Source organism: Ochotona princeps, chromosome 25, assembly GCF_030435755.1.
Source record: "Ochotona princeps isolate mOchPri1 chromosome 25, mOchPri1.hap1, whole genome shotgun sequence".
Lineage (NCBI taxonomy): Eukaryota > Metazoa > Chordata > Mammalia > Lagomorpha > Ochotonidae > Ochotona > Ochotona princeps.
Genome location: NC_080856.1, coordinates 29816420 through 29844197, shown reverse-complemented (window position 1 = coordinate 29844197; position 27778 = coordinate 29816420). Strand labels below are relative to the sequence as shown.

At 42.3% G+C, this 27778-nt stretch overlaps 1 protein-coding gene across 4 annotated transcripts in view; it reads right to left on the bottom strand.

Annotated features, from left to right (window-relative positions):
* CALD1 (caldesmon 1) overlaps positions 1 to 27778 on the bottom strand; it is a 178382-nt gene that overhangs the window by 72270 nt on the left and 78334 nt on the right. For all 4 annotated transcript variants that reach the window (XM_058681350.1, XM_058681349.1, XM_058681352.1 and 1 more), the window contains exon 3: positions 23097 to 23208. In XM_058681350.1, the coding sequence (XP_058537333.1) occupies positions 23097 to 23167 (71 nt within the window). In that variant the 5' untranslated portion in view covers positions 23168 to 23208. The remainder of the gene's footprint in view (positions 1 to 23096; positions 23209 to 27778) is intronic.

The window sequence follows — 27778 nt, the reverse complement described above, 5'->3', positions numbered from 1 at the left end:
TCACCGTTCCTCCTCTCCACACTCCAATCCACTCTAATGCTGAGATAGCAGGAATAGTTTTGGTATATCCAGGACAGCCTCTTCCAACAGAATACCCTAGAGAAGATCCTGTGGTTCTTCCAAGCCAATAGATTCAGTCTCTCTCCCCACCTACACACAAACTCACTCAAACATCATAACCTGCACGGGGCAGAGCAAGAATTTGGGAAATCTGCATGGACACTGATGGCTGATGGCCAGCTGTATAAACGATATCCACCAAGGTATTTTCCTGGTGGTAAATATTGGGAAAGGGAAGCCCTCTGCACTCTCAGATGGCCCCACACAATGAATACAGTGCCTCTAGGAAGTAGCTGTGTGTTTGCAGTTTGTCATAATAAAACTCACTGGTTTCATAGCTTATTCTACCTAGTAGGGTGCTGCTGTGCAAGCAAGGGAGGGTATAAGTGTGTAAATAGGACATCCATAGGGAATAGGAAGAATACAAGGCCAAAGACAGGCAGATGTGATATGGGGAGAGGAAGACAGCTAGCGAGTGAACCAGGAGCTCAGGGCAGGGATCGGGTAGACAAGAGCTTCCAAGTCATCTTCTGAGAGCCAATGGCTGCAACTGGGGTGGCAAAGCGAAAGAGACTGAGGAGAGCAAACTGAAAGGTTATTTGTGATCTACATTCTGTTCCCATAGAAACCTACAGGCTGTCCCAGGTGCTGCCAGTGTCTGGGGAGCCGGGGATGCCCACAACCCCACTTCCAGAAAAGGCCTCTGAGAACTGAACCGATGACCACTTAACTGTCCCTGTGAACAACTGGGCCAGTCATCCTTCAGCAAGGCCCAGATGATGATACTGTAGAACTCGGTGCAGGAAGTGCCAAGTCTGAGCCATTCCTTGAATTTGCAGAGCCTCCTGCATCTCTCAATCCTTTATTGTTTCAATTTTCATCAAAGAGATCTGGGCTGGGACGGGCTCGAGGGAGGTCAGCGCAGAAGAGGAAAAGCTCCCACCACAGGGTGGTCCTTTATGACTAAACTATGATTTTGTAAAAAAAAATAACTCTGCTTCATGGAGGCAGTGGGATGGACCACATGATCTGTTCCTGACATCAGAGATGGTAATGGATCTTTAGCAACAGCTTCTACCTTGAAGCAATTCCCTGGGGACAAGGGAGGTATGTGGGAAGCGCTGTACACACTGCCTCAATGCACAGAAGGCACACCCAACACATCCATGCACACACATGTGGGATGCACAGATGCAAACACATGCCTGTATGTACCCCACATATGCACATACCACGGCATACACAGAGAGGCACACACACACACAGCAATTTGCTTATCATGCTTCAGGAAACCCCAGGGAAAGGCAGCCATTTAAGTAGTTTAAAGGGGAGTTTTGTTAAGGCTCTCAGAGACACAGCTTCTTATGAGGAAATTCAGACTCCACTCTCTTACAGCTAGTCCGCAAACCTAGTCCCAAGAAGTGGCTAAGAAGGAAAGTCAGGGTTAATCAGACATCTGCAGGCAGGACCCCCTCCCTCCTTTCTGTCGGCTCCTGAGGTTCCTGGTACCACAACTGATGGCATCTCCTCCCATCCCCATGCATTGTGTGTTTCTACTACAACCACCTTGCCCTAAAATGGCCTTGGGTGTTGCTTTTCAATAGGCCTTCCTCAGAAGACTTACGTGATGTGCTTCCCACATCCCTTCAGCTTTCTTCGTAGAGGTTACAGAGTGCTCAGCCCTCATCCCTGTTCTGTATTTTCCAGTGACTTCTCCCTGTCTCTCCTTCCCTGTTGTGGCTTTGATTATGTCTGTCATTCTCACTGTGTCTTCCTGTAGGAATTAGTGCCGGGCTGTATGGGGAGGGGGTGGCGATGAAAGAATAGATGGGCTGCTGTGTGATACAATCTTTGTTGGGCTTACCTCATCTATCTCTAGGCTATGATGTGGGCTTGAGTTGCTACACACGCTTATTGCTTTCGTAATAATGGCCATATAATTTCATGCTATTATGTGCATTTTTTTTTCTTCCTGCTACTCAGCACTGTTTGAATATCTTCTACAAACAACTCATCGCCATGTGTGCTGTGGGAGATCCAAAAATTAAAAAGGGTAGTCTTAAAGAGAGATAAGATACAGGTACAAAATTTTTAAAAATTCATACAAGAGTGACGGCGAACATTTCTCTGGAAGTAGTACAGTGAAAGCACTCCATGTACTTTAGAAAGTGGCATCTTGTGGTTCCAGATTCTGTGTTTAATCCTCTTATGTTCAACGTATTCTGTTGTTGAACTAGACTTCCTGTTTCTAAAATAGAAACACACGTATCCGTATTAGGGCCACAGGTATTAAGTCATCTTGTAGTCTCTTGATTTTTTTTCCTAGGCTGGATGCCAATGTGTATTTTCCATCCTTTCGATATTAGTCTGAAATATAGCTCTTCAAACGGGAAACCAAAATTGGACATAATAAAGGCTTGACCAAGGCCGAATGGGCCTGGCTGACATCCCAATGCTGCCTGCCATGTTCCTGTTAACACATCCTAACATCATTTTCACATTGATAATAGTGTCTCTTATGCCAAATCTGGTTTTTCCCTTCTCTAGATTTCTGGCTTAGCCAGTCGATTTCCAGCTTGTATCTGTAGTATGTTATTTGTCCCTAGGATTGTAACTTAATACTGTTTTCAGCGTTCATTTTTTTCCACTCTTTCAGGATATTCTGTATTACATTGTTCTCACCTAAAGTCCTAGTAAATCAGATGGTAAACTGAGGCTTTCAATGCTTGGTCTCAAAAAGGGAGAACAGGATCTGTCAACAGCGTAGAAGACTGATCATCTATCTGAGAGCACATTAAGAGTTCAAGGTTCTAGATTGGGGTCATGGGTTGTCCATTTTTGCCACTCCTTATAAGCCTTGGAACTTCTTCAGGGGGGTCTCGAGTATGTCTAGCTTATCTCTGTGACCCTCCTTTCACTCCAGTTAGCTCAGTGCCTGACACGACATCTTTTATGTATTTTGTAAATAAGCAAATTAGTGCGTATGGCTTTGTAAAGAGACTTGCATTTACTTTTTTCTGTAATTAAGTCAAAATGGGGCAGTACTTGGTGTGACTGGTGGTCTGGTCTCAAGTTCGGTTGCATCCACCATTGGAACTAAGATACTTCTCGGCACGCATGACCGAGGAATGAGGCAGATGGTTTGCTTGGAAGTTGGGGAGGCTCTTTGCTATCACCTCTCTTACAATTAGCCCCTTAGTCCAACCTCAATGTAGTATGCTTGTGCCCTGTAGAGGGATGCTGGAGCTATTTCCAGAAGGTGTTGCCCAGTCTGGAAAACTCTAGCGCCTGAGTGACCAAGGGAAGAAGAGAGGATCATTACCCCTGCTTCTCTTCCTTACTGTTATGGTTTTGGAGTTCTGGAAAACAGAAGAGAATATATGGCCACTTTGGTAATGTCCAAGGATTCATCCCAGAGCAGGAGGCAACATCTTTGACACAGAGGCCCAGGAGTCTCAGGATGGATAGTTGAAGTCAATTGCGAGTGACTTCACAGCAGAAGGTAGCCCGCACAGCAGAGTTAGCCCAGGCCTCCCTAGGGCAGGGTTAAGCAACAGGGCCCATAGCTGGGTGAACAGTCCATCCTGAGCATGTATAAGCCAGCCCCTGGGAACTTCTGAATGCTGGGCATTAGTGGTACTACACGAGCAGGCAGCACTAAGGCCTGTATGATTAGAATTGATTCTGTTGGTATTCGCAGGTAGATTCTGATTAATTTACTCTTTTTTGCAAAGTAATGTGGGAGTCTCTTTTTTCCACTTTTCCTCCTGCCACTGTGGCAGAGGGCTAGGGTCTCTTTTTTCTCCACTTCTTCTGCCACTATGGCAGGGGGTAAGGGACCTTTCCATCTCAGAGCCCCAACCCGTCACTAGGACGGGAGTCTCCGTTCTCAACTTTTCTAATAAATCTTGCTTTAAAACTAAACTGTGTCCGCACGAAAATTCTTTCCTGCGAGACAAGAATTGAGGTTGCTGCCATATTCGGAGTCAAAAAACCCTACAACACAACCACCTTCCGCCACATCTCTACCCTCCTCAACCTGATCAAAGGCCCATATGGGCATGCATCCCTCTCAACTACACAAACAATATTACAAAAAAAAAAATTGAGGCAGTTCTCTTCCCTGTCTGTCCTCTCTCTACCTAAAAAAAAAAAAATGCTGGGGTCCGTGCAGTGGATGTGGGGGGACAGGAAGGTGTGAAGAGTATTGTTCCATTGCGGGCAGAGCCACAAGGAATTTCCCGCTGTATGGCGGGGCCCAGTAGATGTCTCTACAACCACCTGAATGCAGCTCCACCTCCCTTTGCATGGACACCGGACCACCCTGCAGAAAAATTCTAATCCATGGGCCCGGCACCGTGGCCTGGCAGCTAAAGTCCTCGCCTTGAAAGCCCCGGGATCCCATATGGGCACCGGTTCTAATCCTGGCAGCTCCACTTCCCATCCAGCTCCCTGCTTGTGGCCTGGGAAAGCAGTTGAGGACGGCCCAAAGCTTTGGGACCCTGCACCCGCGTGGGAGACCCGGAAGAGGTTCCTGGTCCCGGCATCGCGTACCGGCCCGTTGCGGCTCACTTGGGGAGTGAATCATCGGATGGAAGATCTTCCTCTCTGTCTCTCCTCCTCTCTGTATATCTGACTTTGTAATAAAATTAAAAAAGTAAATCTTTAAAGAAAAAGAAAAGTAATGTGTGTGAGAGACAGAGACCACTTACCCACTGTTCACTCCCCAAATAGCTGAAATAGGTAGGTTGGCCTGGTTGAGGCCAAGGGTCAAAACTCCATCAGGATCTCTCATTTGGGTGGCAGAGGCCCAAGTACTTGGGTCATTTTCCTTGCCTTCTCAGGCATGTTAGTAGGGAGTGGATCACATGTAGGACAGATGGGATTTAAACCAGTACTCCAATATAGGATGCTGGTGTGTCGGGCCCAGTGGCGTGGCCTAGCAGCTAAAGTCCTCGCCTTGAAAGCCCCAGGATCCCATATGGGCACCGGTTCTAATCCCGGCAGCTCCACTTCCCATCCAGCTGCCTGCTTGTGGCCTGGGAAAGCAGTCGAGGACGGCCCAATGCATTGGGACCCTGCACCGGCGTGGGAGATCCGGAAGAGGATGCTGGTGTGACAAGTAGCAGCTTAACCTGTGGTACAACATTCTTTTCCTGCTCAGCTCTTATGCACCTATTTGTGTCCAGTTCGCTTACTTGGGATCTAAACCTTTGAACACTTTCTCAGTTTTCTCCTACCTGCATAGCTGCTCCCTGCCAATGGGAGTGCCAATAATGCCACCAGAGTGTATGCTTGGCGAAGGACGACACAGAATGAGAGTATGGGAGTGATACACCACTTCCCTCCCTTTTGTGGTTTCTGTATTTTCCTTTTTGAATATGCAAAAAGGAAAGATGACTACTCCAAAGGAGGACATTCTTTCCTTCCCCAGGCCAAATTTTTAGTCTCAGCCTCACCTTGCCAATTATTCCAGTAAAGCATACCCTGTTACCTAGCTTTACACTGGCTAGCATTCTCGCACCCATTGGGTGATGCACCTTAATATTTGACTCATGTTCAGGATAAGGACTTCATGCACTTGTCCCCATTTGCCTAATATTTCTTAACATTTCCCATTTCCAGGTGACAGTCATTTCTCCTTTTTGCCTAGAATGCCTTCTCTCTTTGCTGAATTCTAGTGACTCTTTAAGAACCAACGCCTGGGGCTCGGTGGCGTGGCCTAGCGGCTAAAGTCCTCGCCTTGAAAGCCCCAGGATCCCATATGGGCGCCGGTTCTAATCCCGGCAGCTCCACTTCCCATCCAGCTCCCTGCTTGTGGCCTGGGAAAGCAGTCGAGGAAGGCCCAATGCTTTGGGACCCTGCGCCCGCGTGGGAGACCCGGAAGAGGTTCCTGGTCCCCGGCTTCGGATCGGCGCGCACCAGCCCGTTGCAGCTCACTTGGGGAGTGAATCATCGGACGGAAGATCTTCCTCTCTGTCTCTCCTCCTCTCTGTATATCCGGCTTTCCAATAATAATAAAAAATCTTTTTTTTTTTTTTAAAAAAAAGAACCAACGCCTGGCTCCACCTCCATGAAGTCTTCCTAGGTATGACTTTACTTCTTTGTAATCTTTCATCATAGAGGAAGAGACCAGCAACTGGAAGCCCACTGCTACTTGCGTGCAGTTAAGAAATAATCATGCTGTAATGGATGAGTCAGTCCTTCCAGCTGGCTTGCTACACGTTTCCCATTTTCTGCTTAAACTCTTTTGCAACCATTATTTAGATTTAGCCTCCCAGCTGGTTTTTAAAATCTGGGATTTTTGATCAACTCGACTTTATTTTTTCTTGGAGAGAAATGTTTTTCCTCTTATTAAGATGATGACGCTAAATCTCTCCTGCTCTCCACTCTGACAGGCAACTTTAAAACGATAACATAGTGCTTGGAAAGACTAGGGTTCTAAGGACAGTTTCTTTTTCTTTTTTTTTTTTTTTATTTTATTACAAAGTCAGATATACAGACAGAGGAGGAGAGACAGAGAGGAAGATCTTCTGTCCGATGATTCACTCCCCAACTGAGCCGCAACAGGCCGGTACGCGATGCCGGGAACCAGGAACCTCTTCCGGGTTTCCCACGCGGGTGCAGGGTCCCAATGCATTGGGCCATCCTCGACTGCTTTCCCAGGCCACAAGCAGGCAGCTGGATGGGAAGTGGAGCTGCCGGGATTAGAACCGGCTCCCATATGGGATCCCGGGGCTTTCAAGGCGAGGACTTTAGCAGCTAGGCCAGGCCGCCGGGCCCTCTAAGGACAGTTTCTTGCACCAATGATTGCTGGTTTAGGTCTACAAAACCATGACCTGTTATCTGAGAAAATCATTATTATTACCATATAGAATTCTAGGCATGAAGTGTGTACAGGAAGAATATGATTTCTACCCATGGGAAATTAAATCTAGGCCACAGCGAAATATTTTAAAATGTAGATTTGTTGTACATGAATACAATTATACTGTGAAGGAAATCAATAAACTGTTGTTGAACACTCAGGACACATAGAACCCTAGCAGTGAAGAATAAGTCTCTTTTTCAAAGGAAATGTTTTAGTTCATAAGCCACAAAATTCTCAGTAAGGATCACTCATGCTCAGAGTATTTTAATGTTTTCATAACAGTAAATTTATTTGTTTGTGTCAACTTTATGCATCTGAATATTAAATTTACATGTGCTTTATATAGCTAGAGTCAAATCCAGATTCTTTCCAGTGATACCTTAAAAGTTTTCAAAGCATTGATTTTTTTTTTTAATTGCTTTTTTGGGGAGAGGGGTCAAGCTTGGATTAAAGCATACTTGTTCCTATTGCTAAGAAAATGGTCCATTAAGTATGATGGGTAATTTCAGCATTGTGTTTCTTATTTCTACTACACAAAAGATACTTGGATAGATACTATTCGATTTTGCAATACCATATCACATGAACGGCGCATGATTATGAAATCTATAAATGGAAGTAAACATATGGAGGCCAGTTCTGTGGTGTAGCGGAGAAGGCTACTGCCTGAGGCATCGGCATCCTGTGTGGGCACCAGTTTTAGTCCAGACTGCAATACTTCCTTTTTCTTTTCCTTTTTCCTTTCATTCCTTCTCTCTCTCTCTCTCTCTCTCTCTCTCTCCTTTTTTGTTTAGTAGATGTTTACTTGAGCAAAAATGGCACCAAATCCTCATGTTACTTTGAAACTTGCTCTACTCATTAACATTGCTTAATGGCTAGTAGCATCGTCTCTAGTCCTGCTCCCTGCTAATCTGCTTGGAAAGGCAGCAAAGGATGATCTAACTGCCTGGGCCCCTGCACCAACATGGGAGACCTGGATGAAACTCTGGCTTTGGACCAGCACAGCTCTCACTATTCTGGCCATTTGGAAAGTGATCCAGTAGATGGAAAATTCTCTCCTGATCTCTCTCTATCTCCCTCTCCTTCTGTCTCTAACAGCCTTTCAAACAGACAAAGAAACCTCTTTAAAAAGAAAAATAAACATATGCATTATTTTTGTGTGTATACTTTTTCTTATCAAATAAATTGCAGCCATTTTTCTGGCACTGTTGTTTCCTAACACTTCTTTTGCACTGGCTACAGCCTAGAACAGTGCTAGGCCTATAGCAGATGGTTATTACATGCTGGTCATTTGCTCTTTCTGGATTGAAGAGGGACAACTTCAAAGTAGACAAGCTGCATGAAGAAGACCAATTGGCTGCCATGCAGTGGACTATTTTTGGAATATTCATCATGGTACAGAGTCCAGCAGCTCTGCTGTCAGGTGCCGGATCCAATGAGTTTTAGAGTGGACAGATCTTCGGCTGACTAATTGACTATGAGATGAATCAAAGACCGACGTGTACCTCCTCATGCCCATAAGTTAAGACAGAATGGTGGCCTCCCTCTTCAGTGTCTGGGAAGTTCTCATTTCCCAACCTAGGTATCTCCCATCTCCCCAGCCAGAATGTGAGAAAGCTACAGAGCCACACAGTCCTCTCCATGAGTGTCAATTCAGGCAAAGGGAGGGCAAGTTCTCATGTTGAACATTTCACTTAAGTCAAGACGTGGGGAGGGAATGATCCAGCCCTGAGATGATGTCAAGGTTGACCTTGTCTGTGTACTCCCAGAAATGCAGGGCCAGTCTTTGTCTCAGATCTGGCTGGCATTCAGGCAGACCTCTTCTATTGGCCCATTCCTTTTCTGGACTCGATAGTATCATAGATTTCAGCTAGACTCCGCTTGCTTACATCTGGGTGACTTCATGCCATTTGAACTTTAAGTGATGAATTTATTAGACATGCTTGTCTGCGAAATTCTTGAGTGTCTTTATGGTGGCACACTGAGACAGAGCATTGAAAATAGATGAGGACAAGAAAGCTTTTTAGATTTAGAATATGACTTTACTTTGAAGTTGTTTAACAATGAAATTAAACTCTCATTAGGATTGCCATAGGAAAGAAAAAAGGAGTTTTGGACTTTTTCTCATTAACTTATAGAATGGAACTAGACAGTTTTTTCTTTTAAGAGAAAAATATCTAGTTGAAAAAGTCATACTTGTTTTTATCTTTTAAAAGCCAGGAGCCATATGAAAAGGCTTTTAATTTTAAGACTTTATGAGGACAACAAAGAAAACAGAAGATAATTTTTTAAAAGCAGCAGATGCTTCAAATTTGAAAGCCAATGATCTGAAATATGAATTCATCTTTCTAAAATATGTTTCAAAGTAGAGAGGGTTGAAGTAATCTGAGAGTCTCCTAGGTATTTTAGAATTCAGAATCGTTCTAGGATATCTTCAAATTATCTTTCCTTCTGACTCCTTCTCAGTCCATTTAAGAATTAAAGATAAACTAAAAAAATGGGAGATTACAATTCTGAAATCATGTTTGGGATGGTCTAGTTCACAGACCTTTTTTTTTAGTTACAAATTGCATATGAGCAACTAATCAATGACGATGCTTTCATTATGAAGACACTCAACCTGTCAAAGGCCCCTCCTCTATCTTCCACACAGAACTGTCTGAGTCGCTCAAACTATTTCTAAAGACAAACTGTCCTGCTTTGCTTAAAAAATAAAGCACGAATTTGTTGGTTTAAAAAATCTTGGGCTCTACTGTATTGCTTTATTCTTTTCTTTTTCTTGATCCACAATTTCATAGTCATACTAAAAATAGCCTACCCTTCTGAAGTTAAACTTTGTAGGAGGACATTGTGACCCTAAAAGGTCAGTGAGCACAGAATTACAGTTGGTTGGATAATATTTGGAGGAGAATAACCAAATGGCTACCTTTTGTATACCTTATTGGATATCATCTGCATATGTATATGAGAACACCTGGTGGAATATACAAGACAAAAGGAGTTCCAAACAAGCATTAATGGTTTTGTTGATAAGCTCAGCACTTCCTCCCTTATCCTATATGACCCTCAGAGTATAAAGTCTGATGCTACTAATAAACCTCGGCTTTTGACCATCAGTCAGGGGTCCACGCGTGTTATTATCGGCTCCGTGCACCAAGTCCATCGCTGCGGGACAGCGACAAAACTTTAGACTTAACTTGTATGTTAGACATTGTGCATCTTAGGAAAGAGTGAAGAGAAACACTAACTTGAGTTGCTCTCCACCGCTTGTCCACTTTTGCCCACATGTCCCTGCGAGAACTGAAGTTCTGAAGCACTCTTTCTGAGCACACACTGGGTCTTTCATTAGAAAAAGTTTGACTACAGTTTGTTTGCTACTGAGCTCCTGAGGATTTGGCATAAACCCTGTGATCTGATGATCATCTGATTTTGCAATGCACATACGAACTATATGTAATTCTAAGGGCTTGAGTACTAGAACAAACAGACCAATCAAAGGACTCTTCTCATACTAATTTCATTTGCCTCCATACTGCAACATGATAAGCGTCTAGCGACAGAATCACATGAAGCAAAACTGCAATTATTCTTAGCAATCACAGAAATACCTGGAATGAACTTCTCCATATTTCTAGAGAAAATATTATGGAGTCAAAATTCCAGTGGCTGGAACTGAAGGATTTATTCTCATTTGACACCGTGCTAATCTTTAGGGCAAAAAAAGAAAGAAGTCACTTCTGATGCAGAATTGCTTTGAGTTTGGTGGAGAATGCAGACATGGGAACAAATCAATGCATAAAACAGGTAATAATACTGAATGTACACCAAAACGGCTATGTTTGGCCCATGGTTTATCACTCATCCCTTTAGGAATGTCTGGGAAGGTAATTCCCAGAGAGGAGCTGTTGGGACTGTCAGAGCATGTAAGAGTTCTCCAGAAAATCTGAGGGAGGAGCAAATGGGCGGTGTGGGAGGAGCAGAGTGTAAGCCTGAGAAAGCCTACCAGCTTAGGTACGGCAGATAAATAAGGGGCCAACAGCAGGCTGAAATTGGTCAGTGCGGCATGATCTCATTCTGATTGGGCTAAACCATAATCGCAAATCTTTAACAATTTCTCCATTCTGAAGGAGAGGATAGGTGGCTGTATTTCTCTTACTCAGCAGTCGGCTCCTAAGCCCTCTCTCTAGGTGGCAGGCTCTTGGGAGGTGGCAGGGAATGTTTCATCACATTTTCTCTGTGCCTGATATTTGAAAGCTTGAAATGCCCGAGAGCCAGTCAGACAGCACAAGGTAGCGGAGTGTGAAGTATGAAAATTCCTTTGAAACACAGAATGTAATGGAAACAAAGCCTGCAAACGTGTATCGAACTAAACAGAAATGAATCTGACTTCAGTAAGACACACAGGAATATCAGCATGACAAACACATGTCATGTGACGTCTTTGATGGCATTTCTCTGTAGTTCACTTAATTTTCTCAGCTCCCCTGGAAGTGTTATGGTTGTGTTTGAGACAAGAAAACCCAGATCTGCTAAGCCTTCCTACTGTGTCCTTTCAAGGTCATCTAACATTTTCTTCTCTAAATTAATTTGGGGGGAGATGGCATGTTTGGGGTGGTCAGCGCACATCTGCTGGTTCACTCCTTAGGTGCTTTGCGATGGTAGAGGTTTGGCTGGGGGCACTATATCCCAGAACCCCACGTGGGTGGCAAAGACCTAATTCCTTGGTATAATCTGACTACCTCCCAGGGTCTGCAGTAACAAAAGGTGGAGTCGGGATCTGGAGTTGTGTATCAAACTCAGGTCCTTTGAGATGGGAGGCAGATATTTGAAGTACTAGACTTCACGTTTGTCCGCAGGTCCTCCTCTAATCTCTTTTTGAGGGATGTGCCTCATTACCTCGATCCAATCACTGCTTCAACACATGCTGCAACAAAGCAAAACTTTATATATGTATGTATATGTATGTGTATGTTTTAAAGATATATTTTATATATATATCTTTATATATGTGTGTGTACATATAATTGGAAAAGGAGATTTCCATCAGCTGCTCCCCAAGTAGGCAACAATGGCCAGAAATGAGCTGCTCCAAAGCCAGGAGCTTCTTCCAGGATTCCCACGCAGGTGCAGGGTCTCTACGCTTTGGACCGTCCTTGACTGCTTTCCCAGGCCACAAGCAGGGAGCTGGAATGAAAGTGGAGCAGCCGGGATATGAATCGACACCCATGTGAAATACAGGTGCCTGCAAGGCAAGGGCTTTAGCCACAAGGCTACTGTACTGGGCTCAAAGCAAAAAAAAATTATATTCATGTGCCTATGACGTGATGCAGTTAAGCACCAAGGGACTGAGGAATTTTTGATCTGTGTCTGCCTTGAGTTTTACAAGAAATTCACTGTGTGCAGTTCGAAACCCTCTGAACCTTTGTAGCAATACTAATTCCTGAATAACCAGGATACACCATGAAGATATGGCCTTAGAGAAAGCATCATATATTTGGAATGTTTGGATTTCACTGTTAAGTGGATAGAGTTAAAGGCTCTTAAAAAGGAATACCAGGTAAAAAAAGCATCAAGTATTGTTAGTTCTTTCTACATCATAATTTTGGCTCAAAGCCCTTTCTTTCTCATCATCTTCTTCAAGCAATGAGAAATGATGAGGATATATTAGATCCCCAAAAAAGGCCCCTATAAAAAGTCAAGATTTATCCACAAGAATTTTATTAGACAAGCAGAACTGTTCAAGGAAGGAGTGGGCAGAAGTCTACATCAACTATAGCTGCCAATAATGCCTTGGGAAAGATGCTATATAATTATACCTGTTGATGTTCACTGTCTTTGAATCAGCATAACGCATCATCTCTTCCCGCTCATCTATTCCACTCACTTCCTGTTCAGTTATTTTCCATATTAGTCTCCTGAGTTCCCTAGAGCAACTTTTTTTTTTTTTTTGTGGGAATCAGAAATGGGTTGACTGCTGTTATTATAAGCAGGCACAGTGTAGCTACCAGTTCTTGAATAAAGGACCCTTTCATTACCTAGTCGCTGGTCCTGGCTCTGGGACTTATCTAGCTTCCATTTCAAAAGCCCCACGAAGTATGCACAATTCCCACTGGACAATGAGAGCCAAGCTAGCCTTAGAAAAATAAAAAGCACATATTGAGCAATCTTCTGGAGTCTGTCCACTGGATTCCTAAATGGTACAGGAAAATGGAGGCCAGTGAAGATGTGATGGGGGTAGTCTGTGTCACCCACGATGGAAAATATGAACGTCGGAAGAATTTCCTTTTCTAAACAATGTGGGGTTTAAAATACACTCTCTGGAGACTCTCCTGAATGTACAGGCTTATAGCTACTATTTATAGTGGCTGGTGTGTACTTTACCAAGATTTTTATTCCAACAAAGGAGCTGTATGTGGTGTGTGAGTTATTAAAATGGAAAATAAACTCTCACATTTTTAACTTGGTCAATTGGTATTATTCTCAAGTGTAACGTCGGCTCTCACTAATCTAGGCTAATTGAAGGGAGAGTCAGTATCACTTCTAAGTATTTGAAAGAAACTTGTCCTGAAAAATATTGAAATATACCTGGCAATTTCTACAAGGCTACAAAAACATTAGAAGCTGAGTTTTAAGAAATGACAAATAAAAATGATTTATGGTTAGCAAATTAAGCTTTTTAAATATAAGTGAATATATCTAAAGGGATTTAAGAAGTTTTGAGGTTACACTTTTCAGTGTTTAAAAGCTAAGCCATGAAATATAGCTTATATATTTAACAAGTTAACCAAGCCATTTACTTATAAATAATTCAAAGTTATATTTTATTACAGTCCTTGAATATACGATTAAAAATTCAATAACAGAGGCATCCGAATGAATGCATATTTACAATAGACTACAAGTTGATTTTCCAACTGTTGATGAACATTGTTTATTGGAAAGAAAGCCAGTTAAAAGAACTTACTTTATTCGCAAAGTATCCACAGGATTCCTCTCTAACCATATTCAGGAATGAATGAGCATCCACTTACACAACCACTGGATCATTCCAACATGTTCATGTTTCATGCACAGAGGTACTTTCTTGTGAACACAGTCAAGGACATTGGGGATGAAGAAAAAGAGATTAACAACTGCTCTAGAAGGCTTCAGAGGGAGATTCTGGAATATTCTCTAGGTATGCCTGTGTGATTATCTGGGCAAATCAGGGTCACAACCACATATTTCTCATACCTGCTGATCAATAATGAAAGAAAAGGGTAAAGCAAAGTCGACTTAAGGATTAGCTAGCTTTAGGAAGCCTTGATTTTCTTTGGAAGAGAACTCTTGGCTTGCAGAAATATATACTTCTCACATGATCCCAGCTTCAGATGACATAAAGGCTCTTACTGGCCTGTGTGTTTTGGAAGGCTGACCCCCTCTGGGAAACACCTCGACTTGAGAACCAACCCTGCATCTTGGGTCCTGGAAAAATCTGTCACTTAAATTCAGACTACCTTATTTGGAGTTTTGCTTGAATATCAGTGGTATTCAGGACATTTTTGTGTGTGTGAATGAAGAGGTTAAGGAGGGGTGATAAGCAGACATCTGTGATATTGAAAATGTTCTAGACCCTGAGTGGAGTGACGGAGTTGATAGGTTCTTCGAGCTATGCATGCAATGGCTTAGGAATTCTGCTAGTGTGACATAATGTATTGGCCATGTGTCAACTTTTTCATGATGAAAATGAACAAAGTTGGTCATTTAAATGAAATGATTCGACATTATTTTGTAAAAGTTAGGCTTGCAGCTTTTTTTATGTATAGTGTGCATAGGATTACACACAGGGTCATTGCTGAGTGATTTCTAGCTGCTGTTTTAATGGTACTGAAATCTTACACCATACAATATGAGAAAGTTAAAATTTCACAAGGTAAAAATATTCAGATTGGTGAACATCATATCTATATACATGTATCATTGAGATAAAGACCTTGATATGTTCCCAGACTATTCCATATTTTTTACCTGGATTTCAAATTGTTACCTAGAATGGAAAGACTCTTGAAAACAAGGAGCAGGGTTTTCTTTTCACTATGAAGACCTGCATAATCCAACTTTGCTTTCAAGGAGTCTGTTGAGACAGATCGGCAACAGCAGGAATTTGACACCAAGCTGTGTGATGACAGGGGGTTGTGCCTGGCGTTCACTGACACCCAAGGAGTAACAGCAGAGAGGTCAGCATTTCTGGGAGGCGACCCAGAGAAGGCTCTTCTAACCGTTCTTTCCCCACCACGCCCTCCAGCAAGCAGAAAATCAGAAACAGGTAACATCAATCAAGTGCAGCTCATATTTTACGAAATTGTTTACAATCTGCATGGCACCTGGGGAGGAAGACAGTCTGTGTGGCCATTTGAACAACAACAAAAAAAAACTTGATGAAGCTCAGTAGATTTCCCTGAGCCATCCAGCTCTGATTTAAGTCCAAGTCCTCTGCCTCTGGATCCTACTCTGGAAGGCACCTCTCTGATCCCACTCCAAACCTTCACCATTGTCCCTGAAGACAGTAACTGTAAAGATAAAAGCATATATTCCTCTAGGAAGAATCGAGTCGCAGTTTTGATTTTTGCAGGTTTAGAAAAATGTTTTGATGTTTGAGCAGCCAAAACAAAACTGGGAAGGATGAAGAAATCCTTCATAACAACATACTTCAAATTAAGCTTCCCATTAAAAAATAATGCCAAGACAGCATCTTCTAAGTAGAAGATGTCCAAATTACATAGGAAATTGGATTATAGTTGCAGAATCATCCATTTTTTATCTGTCCTTGTTGACTCAGATGGCAAAGTCTGATTTCCATCCGAACAATGAATTGTTCTCATTCTGCCTCACCAGTCATGTCTCTCTCTTTCTCTCTCTCTTTTTTGCTCATTGTATAGACATCAGAACTACTCTCCTTTTATTTAGAAATATTATCCACAGGGCCTGGCATGGTAGCCAAGAGACTAAAGTCCTTGCTTTGCATGTACTGGGATCCCATATGGGTGCCAGTTTGTTCCACTTCCCATCCAGCTCCCTGCTTGTGGCCTGGAAAAGCAGTCAAAGATGGTCTAAAGCCTTGGGACCCTGCACCCACATGGGAGACCCACAAGAAACTGTTGGCTTAGCATTGGCTGTTGTAGACACCTGGAGAATGAATCAGCTGACCGAAGATCTTCCTCTCTGTTTCTCCTTCTCTCTGTAAATTTGACTTTCCAATAAAATTTTAAAAAATAAATCGTAAAAATAGAAGTGTTATCCACAAATTAAATGTAAAATATCTCTACCTTATAGTACGCTTTCCTCTAGAGTATACTCAGCTAATATGTTTATGTTCCTGGTTAATAGCTACAGCAATTTTAAACTAAGATAAAATCAGGATAGCTTAATTTATTCAGGGGCCCACATGATGTAAGCAGCCTCTCTCTCATCATAGCTGAGCCACCTATCTCTCATTTTCAATTTCTTGTGCAATGAAACTTAAAATTCACTGGATCAGGGATTCCTGGTCCAGGCCTTATGAGCTCGCAGCAGGTCTATGATGCCACTGAAAATTAAAGCCAAATTTTGTGTGTGCATGCGAGCATTTTTCTTGGAGGAAAAGAAAGTGCACAACTTTCATCAGAGCCCCTAAGTCATGTGTTGTCCAAGAACGAAAGAAGCAACACTATTGCACAGGATGGACCACAAGGTCGCTGACAGCCTTGGGCGCTCATGAGTGATGATGTGACTAAACCCTTGACCTAACAGTGAATACAGTGTTATTAAGAGAAGTCCAGTGGAAAGCCAAACACAGTCATGCCAACAACAGCCTTTGGCTTGAGGTATAGAACTTCATCTGCTCTGTTTCTGTTTTTCTGTGAAATGGGGACAGCACTAGGGATGTTTAGGGACAAGCAAACCAATTACTGTGTCTCTGCTTGTGAGGAATTTCCCTGAATAAGGAGAAAGAACAGTTGCCACGAAGCCCACAGTCTTCACGCACTGTTCATTTTAGTTCTGTTGCCACATGATTGCTCTGAATGCTTTTCCTCCATCTTGGAGAGATATTTTGCCATTAGAGGGCGCAGACCTTCAGTCAACATGATCAACTGAAAGATGAAAAATTCTATTGGCCTGATTTGTAACTGTAGAAAAGTTTCTGATTTGTGGCAGGCAGGCAGAACAAAGTGGTACTACCTAGCTATATGAAGTTGTTATTTAAACTTTCGGACTCATGATTCCTCAGCTGTAAAATGGAGTTTATAATCTCCAAGTCATTCTGGTTGTGATGGTTAAATGAGAATAATGTATCTAGAGTATAGCATCTAGAACTTAATTTGTGGCTGATACTAAGTTGAGTTAACTAAGTAGGGATATTTTAGATATTATCTTTAAAATAAGGGATATATAATTAATACATTAAAATTTGATGGCTAATCCTGCATTCCTCTCCCTCCTTCTTTGCTTCCTCAAGTGATTCATTTTCTGAGAACAGAGAGGGGAATTTTGAGTAAATGTACCCACTTTAGGATTTTGATAGTTTCAAAAGGGTATTGCACTTAACTTCCTAACGAAAAATAATGTTCTGGTTTTAAACTAATTTAAGCATTATATCTGAACAGATTTTTATGTTAAAAATTCAAGCTTATGATGCAAAACATTTTGAGCAAGTTTTTTTTATGTGTGAATGCGTGTGGTGCAATTGTTAACTGGGTATGCTTTTAAATAGAGCAAATAAAAATTTCAGTGGCATAATCGTAGCAGGGGACTTCATCAGCCCAATGGACTTTTAAAACTTGCTTGCTTTTTTAGTATAATAAAAATATTTGCTTTCAAATGTTTACATCAGCAAGCACAGAAAAATGTATGCATGATGACAACAGTCCGCGTGTTTTCATTCCTTGTATTGATGATGTCTTTGAGCCACTGCATCTGATAACAAGGCCTACAATGGAGGCCTTTCTTCAGATCAGAAAGAGGAGAGTGTAGGGGGGTGTGGAAAGCACACGCAAAGAATGTAATGAGTTCACCTCTGGAAAAGGTGACCGCTTTTTGTTGTGCGTGTCTACTGAAGCCTTGCTCATGGACCAAAACATCTCTGCAGGTGTCACAGAAGAAATACCAAAGCCATAGACCCTTTTGGCCAAACACTAAAAGAATAGCTCAACTTGGATTAGTGTCAGCTTTCTAGCTGAGACAACAGAACCCCTTCCTAAGACCTTATTACCCCTCACATCCATCAGAACTTTTTCCTTGGCCGCTAATTCCCACTCCTCATCTTTCCAAGTGTATCCTCTGAGATGGACAGAAACAAACTCTTCATATTTTGCTTATGGTGTATAGAATAAAAATCAGATAATAAGAACTCAGAGTGATGTTGAATACTAGATGATTTCCCCTATGTGAATACTTTCACACATTATCTTTTTATATCCCCACCAAAAGCAAATGGAATAGATCGTTTTCTTTTTCTTATTATACAAAGGAGGAAACAAAAAAGGCTTAATGATACTCCGTCAGTAGCAGAGTGGGATCTGAGGCTCTGGCAATCTGATGCCAGAGCTTGTGTTTGTAACTGCTCAACTACAATGTCTGTAACCATGTGCCTCTCCTGTTCCTTCATGCACATGAAAAATGTGCATTCCATTCAGATATGCTTGTTGCTGGGGCTGTGACATTTATATTTATTGTATAATAGTACTGTTGTCACTTGTTGATAGGAAGAGATTGACTCCTTTGAAACTGTCATTCGTCCCCCTACCAAAAGTATGTCATTACTCTTGATGACACAAACACACGTGCATATGCAAACCAGGGCAGACAGACTAGGATTACGGATGGGAAGAAATATGGATACAAATGAATTGCATGTTGGTGAAGAAGTCCAAGAAACAGGGAAAAATACACATAAGTGCACGGAGAAACATAGAGACAAAGAGTGAGAAGGACTGAACTAAGAGAAACATAAATGGAAAAAGAATATATTTGGTTGACTTTTTACTCCCAGAACATTTGTGCAGAATAAACAGCAAAATTAGTTTTTAAAACCTAATTATTCAAAGAGGCAATTGATTAACACATGCTCTCGGAGATGTGTACAAATAATGTGCTTTGCTTAGAAACAATGACTTACAGATATTCACTTATTACCTGGACATCCTATCCTATTTATGGAAATGTTCCTCTTTGGTTTTTGGCCAATATTGTAGTAAAGCTACCAGTTCATTGTAGCATATGAGCTTTTTTGACAATTGGGACACACAGTCCCTACTGGTGACCACTGGTTCAGTGTAGGATCATGTGCTTTATGGAAATTCAACTATTTTTATTTTTGCTTTGTTTTGATAGCTGAACGAACTACCTCCATTTTATCAATCTAAAGAACTCGTTGCGAGTAGAGTGGAGGAGCCAAATGAAGAACTAAGCAGATGAATAGCACACATGTTACTTGGGCTCAGGGACAAGATACAGAAGGGAAGACGCAAACACTATGATGTGGTAAGCAAAGGCTTGATTTGGGCATAGGAAAGCTAGTGCGACACAGAGATTTAGAGTTGGCTTTTCTAAATGATCTTTTAAAAGATCTACTTCTGAGGAATAAAATCTGAACCTGGTTCACTTTAACTTGTGGTTATAACATCTGGTGAAACTGCAAGTTTTAAATTGTTTATCATTCAAAGGAGAACGCTACCTGCAAATCAAGTTCAATAACAGCTAATTAAAATAGCAGGGTGTTTTATTTGGTAAGCCTTTGTGGGTAAAGAAAGTCAATAAACTCTCATCTCTGGTGTCACGATCATCTTCAGTAAACATAAGCCCATATCAGGGGAGGATATTACGTCTGAGGATATAAAAACACAGTGTCTTCATTAGCATGGAGAAACATTAAACATACTTCCCTCAGTGTACCAAATAGAGCCAGGAGTGGAACAGATGCCCAATAAAAATGGATTGAAATCGGTGAACGAATCTTCAGCTCTCAACCTTAAAGCCAAAATATTTTGGCAAACTTATTTCACTGTCACTCCAGATTGGGGATGAATTCATTCTTCTAGTCCCCTAAATCTAAAAGGAAATTAGGTCCAGTTTGGTCCCCATTGTGCTGCACAGGATTATAGAATAACACGGAAAATTGTCTTATTGTTTACCTAGCTTTAAATAATGATGAGCATCGTAAAAATACCATACCATACCCAAAACAAAAGGAAATAGAAAATGATGGGTTGCCCAGAGAAAACATCCACTGATGCTATATTGGAGGAAGCCAAGGTCTAGAACTGAAGGAAGAGAAGTTTATCCAGGTCTCACATGCCCTTTGTCTTCAGATCAAATTATGGTTTTAGATGGCCTTTGGTTTCTGGTTCTGGCCATCTGTTTCCTGCACACACTGTACTAGAAAGCTTGACCTCTGCTTGCCCACAAATGTCAAATTTTACAGAACTTACAAATACCAGCTACCAAAAGTAGGAGTTGCACCTTCAGATATGAAAAAATAAACTTATAGATAAAAGTAAGTACTTAAGTATTTCTCCTTCTCAGAGAGAAAGGAGGTAAGGAAGGGTAGAAAGAAAAAAGGGGGAAAAAGGAAGGGAAAGAAACATATGACAACGATAAACTTGCTCACATTTGATGTTATTCAAGGTATATAACTTTTATTGTATGTGCTCCTTTTAAGATTGATGTTGAAAAAGATAAATCCTTACATGCAAAATCTAAAAAGTGGGAGGAACAAACCATATAGCAAAGTTCTGGACTGAAAAAACATGATTTATTCACTCTAATCAACGTGACTCTAATTATAGCAGGTATGTCTATCACTGCTATTACATTGTCTCTCTAATTTCTTTTTCATATGGAAAGCAAAGAAGCCAAAAATACCCATCTTTCCTAGTATCCAGTGTCAATATTCTGATTCCTTTGGCCCTCTGATCCACTCGGTTTAGGTTTCTCGTCTTGCCCCATCCTGTTTTGGATCCCGCTATACTTTGGTATCCTAGTATGTGGGTAAGCATGTGAAGGCAAAAACCGTATCTATCACCACTATTTTCCCCACTCCTAGCACAAAGATGGAAACCATGCTGGTGCTAAGCAAATACACGCTGGGCAAGGGTGTTTTGTAGACTGTCAGGAAAATTTGAGGCCAAACAGCATAGCCATAGAAAGCAAGCTTAGCCAGGACTAACCACTGCTCCTAAGACTCTAATATCTGCTAAACAACAGGCTTTATCCTCTCCTTGGCTTTCCCGCTCTATTTTGGTATCTTTGTCACCTCTGATGGTTTCCATTATACCCTTACAATGTTGCCGTCTTTGCAATATTACTTTGGCTTTTGTTCTACCCCCACCAACCTGAGTGTGCCCACATTTAATTTCCTAGTACTAACTCTTTCATTCTGACCAAAAATTTCCCATTTCCATGTGCCTGAAGGAAACCTGCCTTTGGCTGTGGTTTCTACCTGCAATTCAATACTGTTTCCTTGGTAATCCAAGCAAGGGATCCTTCCCAGCTTCCCACTGGGGACAATGCTTAGAACCTTCCTTCCAATACTTCAGACCTCTAATCTTTGGACTTGTCTTTGAGCTTTCCCCTCCCCTATAACTCTTCCTATGAAGATTGCCACATATAATCTGTTTTCATTTCTGTATTTACTGCCCTGATACAGGGCCTTCTTGAGTATATGGCCAGTATGAACTCTTCTAGGGCTGGTATCGCCAAATTCTAGTGCCTAATCATCTTTAGCTATCTAGTTATTGACAGACAACTCTCTCCTATGTAAGTTCACCACACATAACTCCCCTACTAGGTCTTCGCCTTTTTCTAACGTGAAATATATGCCCCAAAGAGATCCAGGATGAACGCCTTCTCCCTCAAGCACTTAGCCGGATGTGGTAACAGGATTCTTATTTCCTACCCTGAGCTTTTGCTGTCATTTCTTTATCTACAAGACTACCTTTACTCTACATCTCCACCACTACTTTCTTAATAGGTTACTACTTGAAGAAGCTCTTCTTTGTCTGCTTTATTTCAGGATGATCACTGTCTCTCCTGCTCTTGGCATCAATAATAAACTCTGGCTATACTGTTATACTGTTTCCTGCTTGATGTGATAACAGTCAACAATAACAAGAAATGCTGAAATTGATGGAAAGCCTAATATGTGCCAGATACCAAAAGAGCAGTTACCTGCTCATGGACAACATTCATTAAGTGGATATGAGCCCATAGATGGCAATCATTGTTCACATTGCCATGTATATGTGCATAGACATACCATGAAGGGCAGCCCACTCTAGCCAACTTAGTCAAAGACAGACATTTCATTTGGTTCTTTTTCATTCTCTATACAAATATGGAGAAGACAGGGCCTTGACACTTCGGTGAGTTTCCAGTTTTGTGTTGCAAGATCTCCAAGGGATTACCATCTTGGCAGTTAGGCTTTGGGATTACTGGAAAGCAAAACTGACTTGCTTTTAAGGTTACCATTTAGCATTTCTCTTGCAGTGAACAAAAGAACATCTGACTTACGCTCCCTTAGCTGCCACTGTCCTCTGCTCTGAGGTTTAACCTTAAAATATGTGTTTACGCCCCGTGTCTGACAGGCCAATGCTCAATTTCCCCAAACGATTCTCAAAGTCACTGCCACGGAGGGCTCTCACAGCATCTCACAGCGTGACAACCGCTACTACAGCCTGACTGCGCAGCTGCGTCATCCATGGCTATTAGCCTATAGTGCAGATGACTGAACCTGGATGCATTTAATAAGGATAAAAACTTCTCACAAGAGTCTTCTGGGGGCTTTTTGCCTTCCTATTTTTATGCTCAAGATCCTTCCCACTTTCTGGTGGGTTTTTTCTTTGCAATACGATAATTCTGTTTTAACCATTAGTCACCTATGGCCTTTGTCATTTAAAAATCTTAATGTGAAAGGCATGGGCTTAACACAACCATTGCCTGTTCTTGAATTTCTCTTCCTTAAGCATGATTTTTCTTCTTTCTCATGCAGAAACTTACAGTCTGAATAATCGGCAAGATTTTTTTGGTCACTACTTTTGCAAGCAGAGTGGTGTACAACCACCATCTAGCCTTTCTGGGAAAACAGCCTGCAAGATTTGAAAGCAACATTGCTCATAACAGAATGCAAGAGTTTTTGGATCTGGCGCCTTACCTCTCTGCTTCCAGCCGCATCTCCTCTCTCTTTTGCCTCCTAAGTTCTCTGCGACGTTCAAAATCATCCATGGTGAGGTTTCAAGATGAGGACGACCAGATCACGGCTGGGTCTGCAGGAAAGGAGGTACATCAGAATCCAGCTGGCACTTCTTAGAAATGACTTACTCTTCCCTCTCCTGGATTCCACTCCCCTTCCTTTTTTGTTTACTCTTACAAAAAAAAAAAAAAATTCCTTAGAACACCAGGAAGGAAGCCAGTGATCAATTTCTGAGTGCTCAGCAGAATTACGTTCAGTCTTATTCATGAAACTTGAAAAACAGTCAAGTAAGAGCTTGGGGTAACACACACACACACACACACACACACGCACGATTTTAACAAGAGACAAAAAGGCTTGGATATATGGAAATATTTTGGTAGGATCTCTGGAGAGAGCTACTGGATCATTTTGTTGGTTGTAGCTTGCTGAACTCCAGACAAAATGATGAGAAAGTGAACAAAGAAAAACAGGAGTGAAAAACAGAAGTTGCAAGGAATATGTAAGCAAGAAAAAAAAAGAGAGAGAGAGAGAGAAAAGAAAATAGTACAAGTGTCGTCTGCATATTCCAAGAATATTAGCCTCAGGGTTTAATAAAGAGCTCAGCAAGGATACCCTGAGGAGAGCAGCATTTCCAAAGCAGTAAAACTGTGCTCCTGTGCTCCAGCTGTCCCTCGGAGCTCAGAAATCCCAGCTCTTCCTAAGATGTAGTCCGACCGGTTCATCCTTTCCTACCTCCTCTGTGGTGCCTTTAATTCCCGTAAGGTCGTCCCTTTTCAGTTCTTCTTCAAACGAGGAGCCTGTGTGTCCTGGGTTTCTGTGCCATAGTGTTGAGTATTCCAAAAATCCCCTGCAGCCCCCAAACCCCAAATGACTACCAGCCAAGGGGAAGCGGGCTCTTTTTGTCCTTGCTTTGTTTACAGGGCTGTCAGTGGTTCGTTAAACTCAGCCTGGAATCTGGCATTTAAGGCCTGCTTGAAGATTGCTTCCTGTGGGGAGCGGGAGGCCTACACTTCCTCTGGAATCTTAAGAGTGCTGCAATCAGATCACAAAAATATTTTCCAGCCCTTTCTGTGCACATGAGACGAATCGTTTTGCACTTGGTAGAAAAATATGAAGGTGGGCAGAAACTGAAGCTAACACCTGACGCCATCTTTGTTTGAAGGAGCAAACAGCACAAACTTCGATTTTGGATCAAATTTGGAAACTTTAAATACATTGTTAAGCTGTTTCATTTTTTTTTTTCCCCAAGGGTGTTTCTCTTTTTAAAAATTCCACAAAAACAAAAATAGAACCCTAGCCGACAAAAACAAAACTACACAATGTTTTAATTTTTTTTTCCTTTTCCTTCTCCTCCAGGGTCTTAATTACACCACTTCTAAAACTTTAAAAATTCAAATGCAGTTGGTTATTTGGGGTTTCAACATTTGATCTGCTTTCCTGTCTTATCCAGAACACCTCCCAAGACTTTACTGCGTAGGAAAGAGCGAGCCAATCGGCCTTTTTATTATCTTGTGCAACACAGAAAGTTTCTCTGCGTATCTGTCTGATCTCTCTGTAATAATCAGAAGGAGGGACAACGGCTGGGTCCCCTGAAAGAGGCTGAGGGCTCTGTCACGTGAGGCAGGCTCCCGTTCTGATGGCATGAGGGACTCCATGGGTAGGAGGGACTAGGGCCTGATGCAGGGAGAAACTGAGCTCTTCCCTTCCCCCTCTGCAATCTCCTGGCATAGCTGTCAGCAACAGCAGACAGACATGGGAAAACGAGGTCCATCTGCAGGTGCTACACGGCTTGGAGTGCATCCTGTCAGCTCTGGTTCTTGCTCTTAGCACTTCTAAGGAGCATCCCTAACTGCTGGTCAGCAGCCCTAGGTCGTCCCTGGCTGTAGCTCTCTTCTAGGTGCTAAGGAGCAGTGAGAAACATACAACCACACGAGCCCAAGATGACAGGGATTTCATACCTGGGAAGGGGAGAAGGAAGGAGGACGACAGGGAGGGCAGGCAGGGGAGGGGTGAGATGGGGAATAGAGAGGCAAAGAGGGAAGGAGAGGGGAGGAGGGAAGTGGAGAGGAAGGGGGAATGGGGAGGGGATGAGAGCAGAGGGGAGGTGAGGGGAGAAAAGGGAAAGGACGCTGCTGAAACCCTGTGGTCCCTGTGCTTGGCTGTCCTCCCTGGCTCCTGGCCCACACAAGTTCTTTTTTTTTGCTTCTACTGCTCCTCTCTTCCTATCCTTCTGCTTTTATTACCCGGGCACATTTTTTTTTTTCTTTCCCAACCACAGAAAAAATAGTTACCATGTGAATGCTGCTGAGTTTGCACCTGGAGGCAGTCAGTGGAAGAGAGAGAGAGAGAGAAGACACAGAAGAGCAAGTGGTGTTTACCACATCCCATTTCTGACTTAGGCTTTGTGGGTATGTGGTGGGAGTAGCTGAGGGAGAGGGGAGCAGACAAACACATCTGTGCACTGTGTGTGTGTGTGTGTGTGTGTGTTTCTGGTACAAGAGAGAGAAGGTGTGTATGAAAAATGGCTCTTAGCTGACCTCGAAGCAGGATGGCCTACGCCTGCCTTCACCCCACACTGCCCTATCCCACTGTTTTTCTGAACTCTCTAGGCACTGTTCCTATGTAAGTGGCGCTGGGTCTAGATAGAATTCTAAGTGGTTTCTCTCTCCCTCTTTTGGGACCAGCAACTTCCATGTCCCCAGCCAGTTATCCCTCATTTCCTTTCCTACCCCCCAGCCACTGCTCAATTCCTCCCAGCAATATTGGTTGGGAGACAAACCCTCAACCAATGAAGTGATGGAATGTCAAGACAGGGAGATTGTGTAGACCCTGAAGCTGTGTGTTGTCACAACCTGGCAGAGCAGCCTGGGGGACAAAGGCAGGTGGAAGAGGGTTTGTGGAGAAGGCAGATGAGTTCCTGAGCGGTGCTATCAATGTGATCACAGTTTTAGCAGAGGAGAGGAAACTGGTCATGCTGGGTTTTTATCTGTTCTTTAAGATACACATTTTAAACTTTAAAAGGCAGAGTTGCAGAGAGATCTACTTTCTTGTTCACTCCCCAAATGGCCATTGTTGGGCTGGTCTGAAGCCAGAGATTTCTTCCGTGTCTCCCACAGGGATGCAGGGCTTCATACACTTCTTTCCCAGGCACACTGCAGGGAGCTGGATTGGAAGTGCAGCAGCCAGGACTGAAAAGCGGCACCCGTATGGGATGTTGGCGCCACAGGCAGTTACTCTACACACTATGCCACAGCACTGGCCCCATGCTCATTCTAACTGAAGGAACTCTGATGTGACTCATTTTTAAAGTGGAAAAAAAAAAAAAAACCCAAAACTTTGCAAAGGCAGATAAATCATTACGTGTTGATCTCTCTCCGTAACAGGAATTCTCGTATTGTGAATTGTCTTAAAAACCAGGTGTTTCAACTCACCATGTGGTCCTTCCTTTGGAAAGTCACTTGCAAAGCCTATGGCCTTGGTGACACACCATGTGACAGGAGATGTGTCCTGTGTCTCAGCACCACGTTAGAGCTTCTGAGCCTCAGCCTCATCCGTCCAGTCCTGCTGTCTCTCCTTCTCCACTGTTTTCTAGGCTTTTTCTTTCGCTATTTCCTTATTTTTCTGTATCTCTGTCATGTCCTGTGTCCTCCTCCATCTCCCTCCCTACATTGCAAAGTAAAGCACATTTGTATTTATGAAATCAGATTTTTGATTCTTTTACTTAGAACACGTAGTTCCATCTCCAAACTGTGTTTTTCAGCCAAGAGATCTGTTAATCGCATGTTTCGTATCCACAAAGTGATTGTGGTTATTTTCTCTGTGAGCACGCGGCCCTCACCGTAGACATTTCCTGTGCCTCCTCTACAGAGAATAAATTTGTTTTTGTTTTTATGTGCAGGTGGTGGCAGGTGAGGAACCAGTACACAGGCGTGTGTGTGTGTGTTGGGAGAGTGGATTCACATGTGCATAATGGAGGAGTTTGTAAACAGTGGGCTTTCCCTGATTGCGAGGGAACAAGGCCATGGAGAGAACATTCAATCCGCTCTGTTTTTGAGTCGTCATAAATGGAATGGAGTGTGGGGATGAACAGAGTCCTCAGGAGTCTTAGTCCATCCCAATATTGATCTTGGAATGCATCAGGAATAAACCCTGTTGTGTCAGGAATGCTGAATAAGTTCAAGCAGCTTCCAACAGCAACTAACATCTATTGAATATGTACCATGTAGTGGGTCATTTTCAAACTCCTCAAAAATTTAACTAACAGAGCAAAGTTGAACAGAAAGGTACAGAGTTCCCAGACTTCTTTCTGTATCATATATGTAGGAAAGAAACAATCTTAAGGGTAACCCATGTCTTCAGTGTCAAACTTACTTGATTTAAATCATGGAATTATCTAGCCACAAAAGATTTCAATTAAATTAACTTTCCAAATATTTAGGAGACTCTATTATGATACTGTTGCTGCCTTACAAGTTTCATATCCTCAATAGCTTCATGATATCTTTCCTTTGATATTGTACAATTTCTTCTCTTATATTGTACCTTCCTTAATTGCAGTCCTTTAACCCACTTCATTATTACCCTCAACATAACTATTTCTTTACAATTGCAATGAACACTTGTCTTCCAATACTCATGGC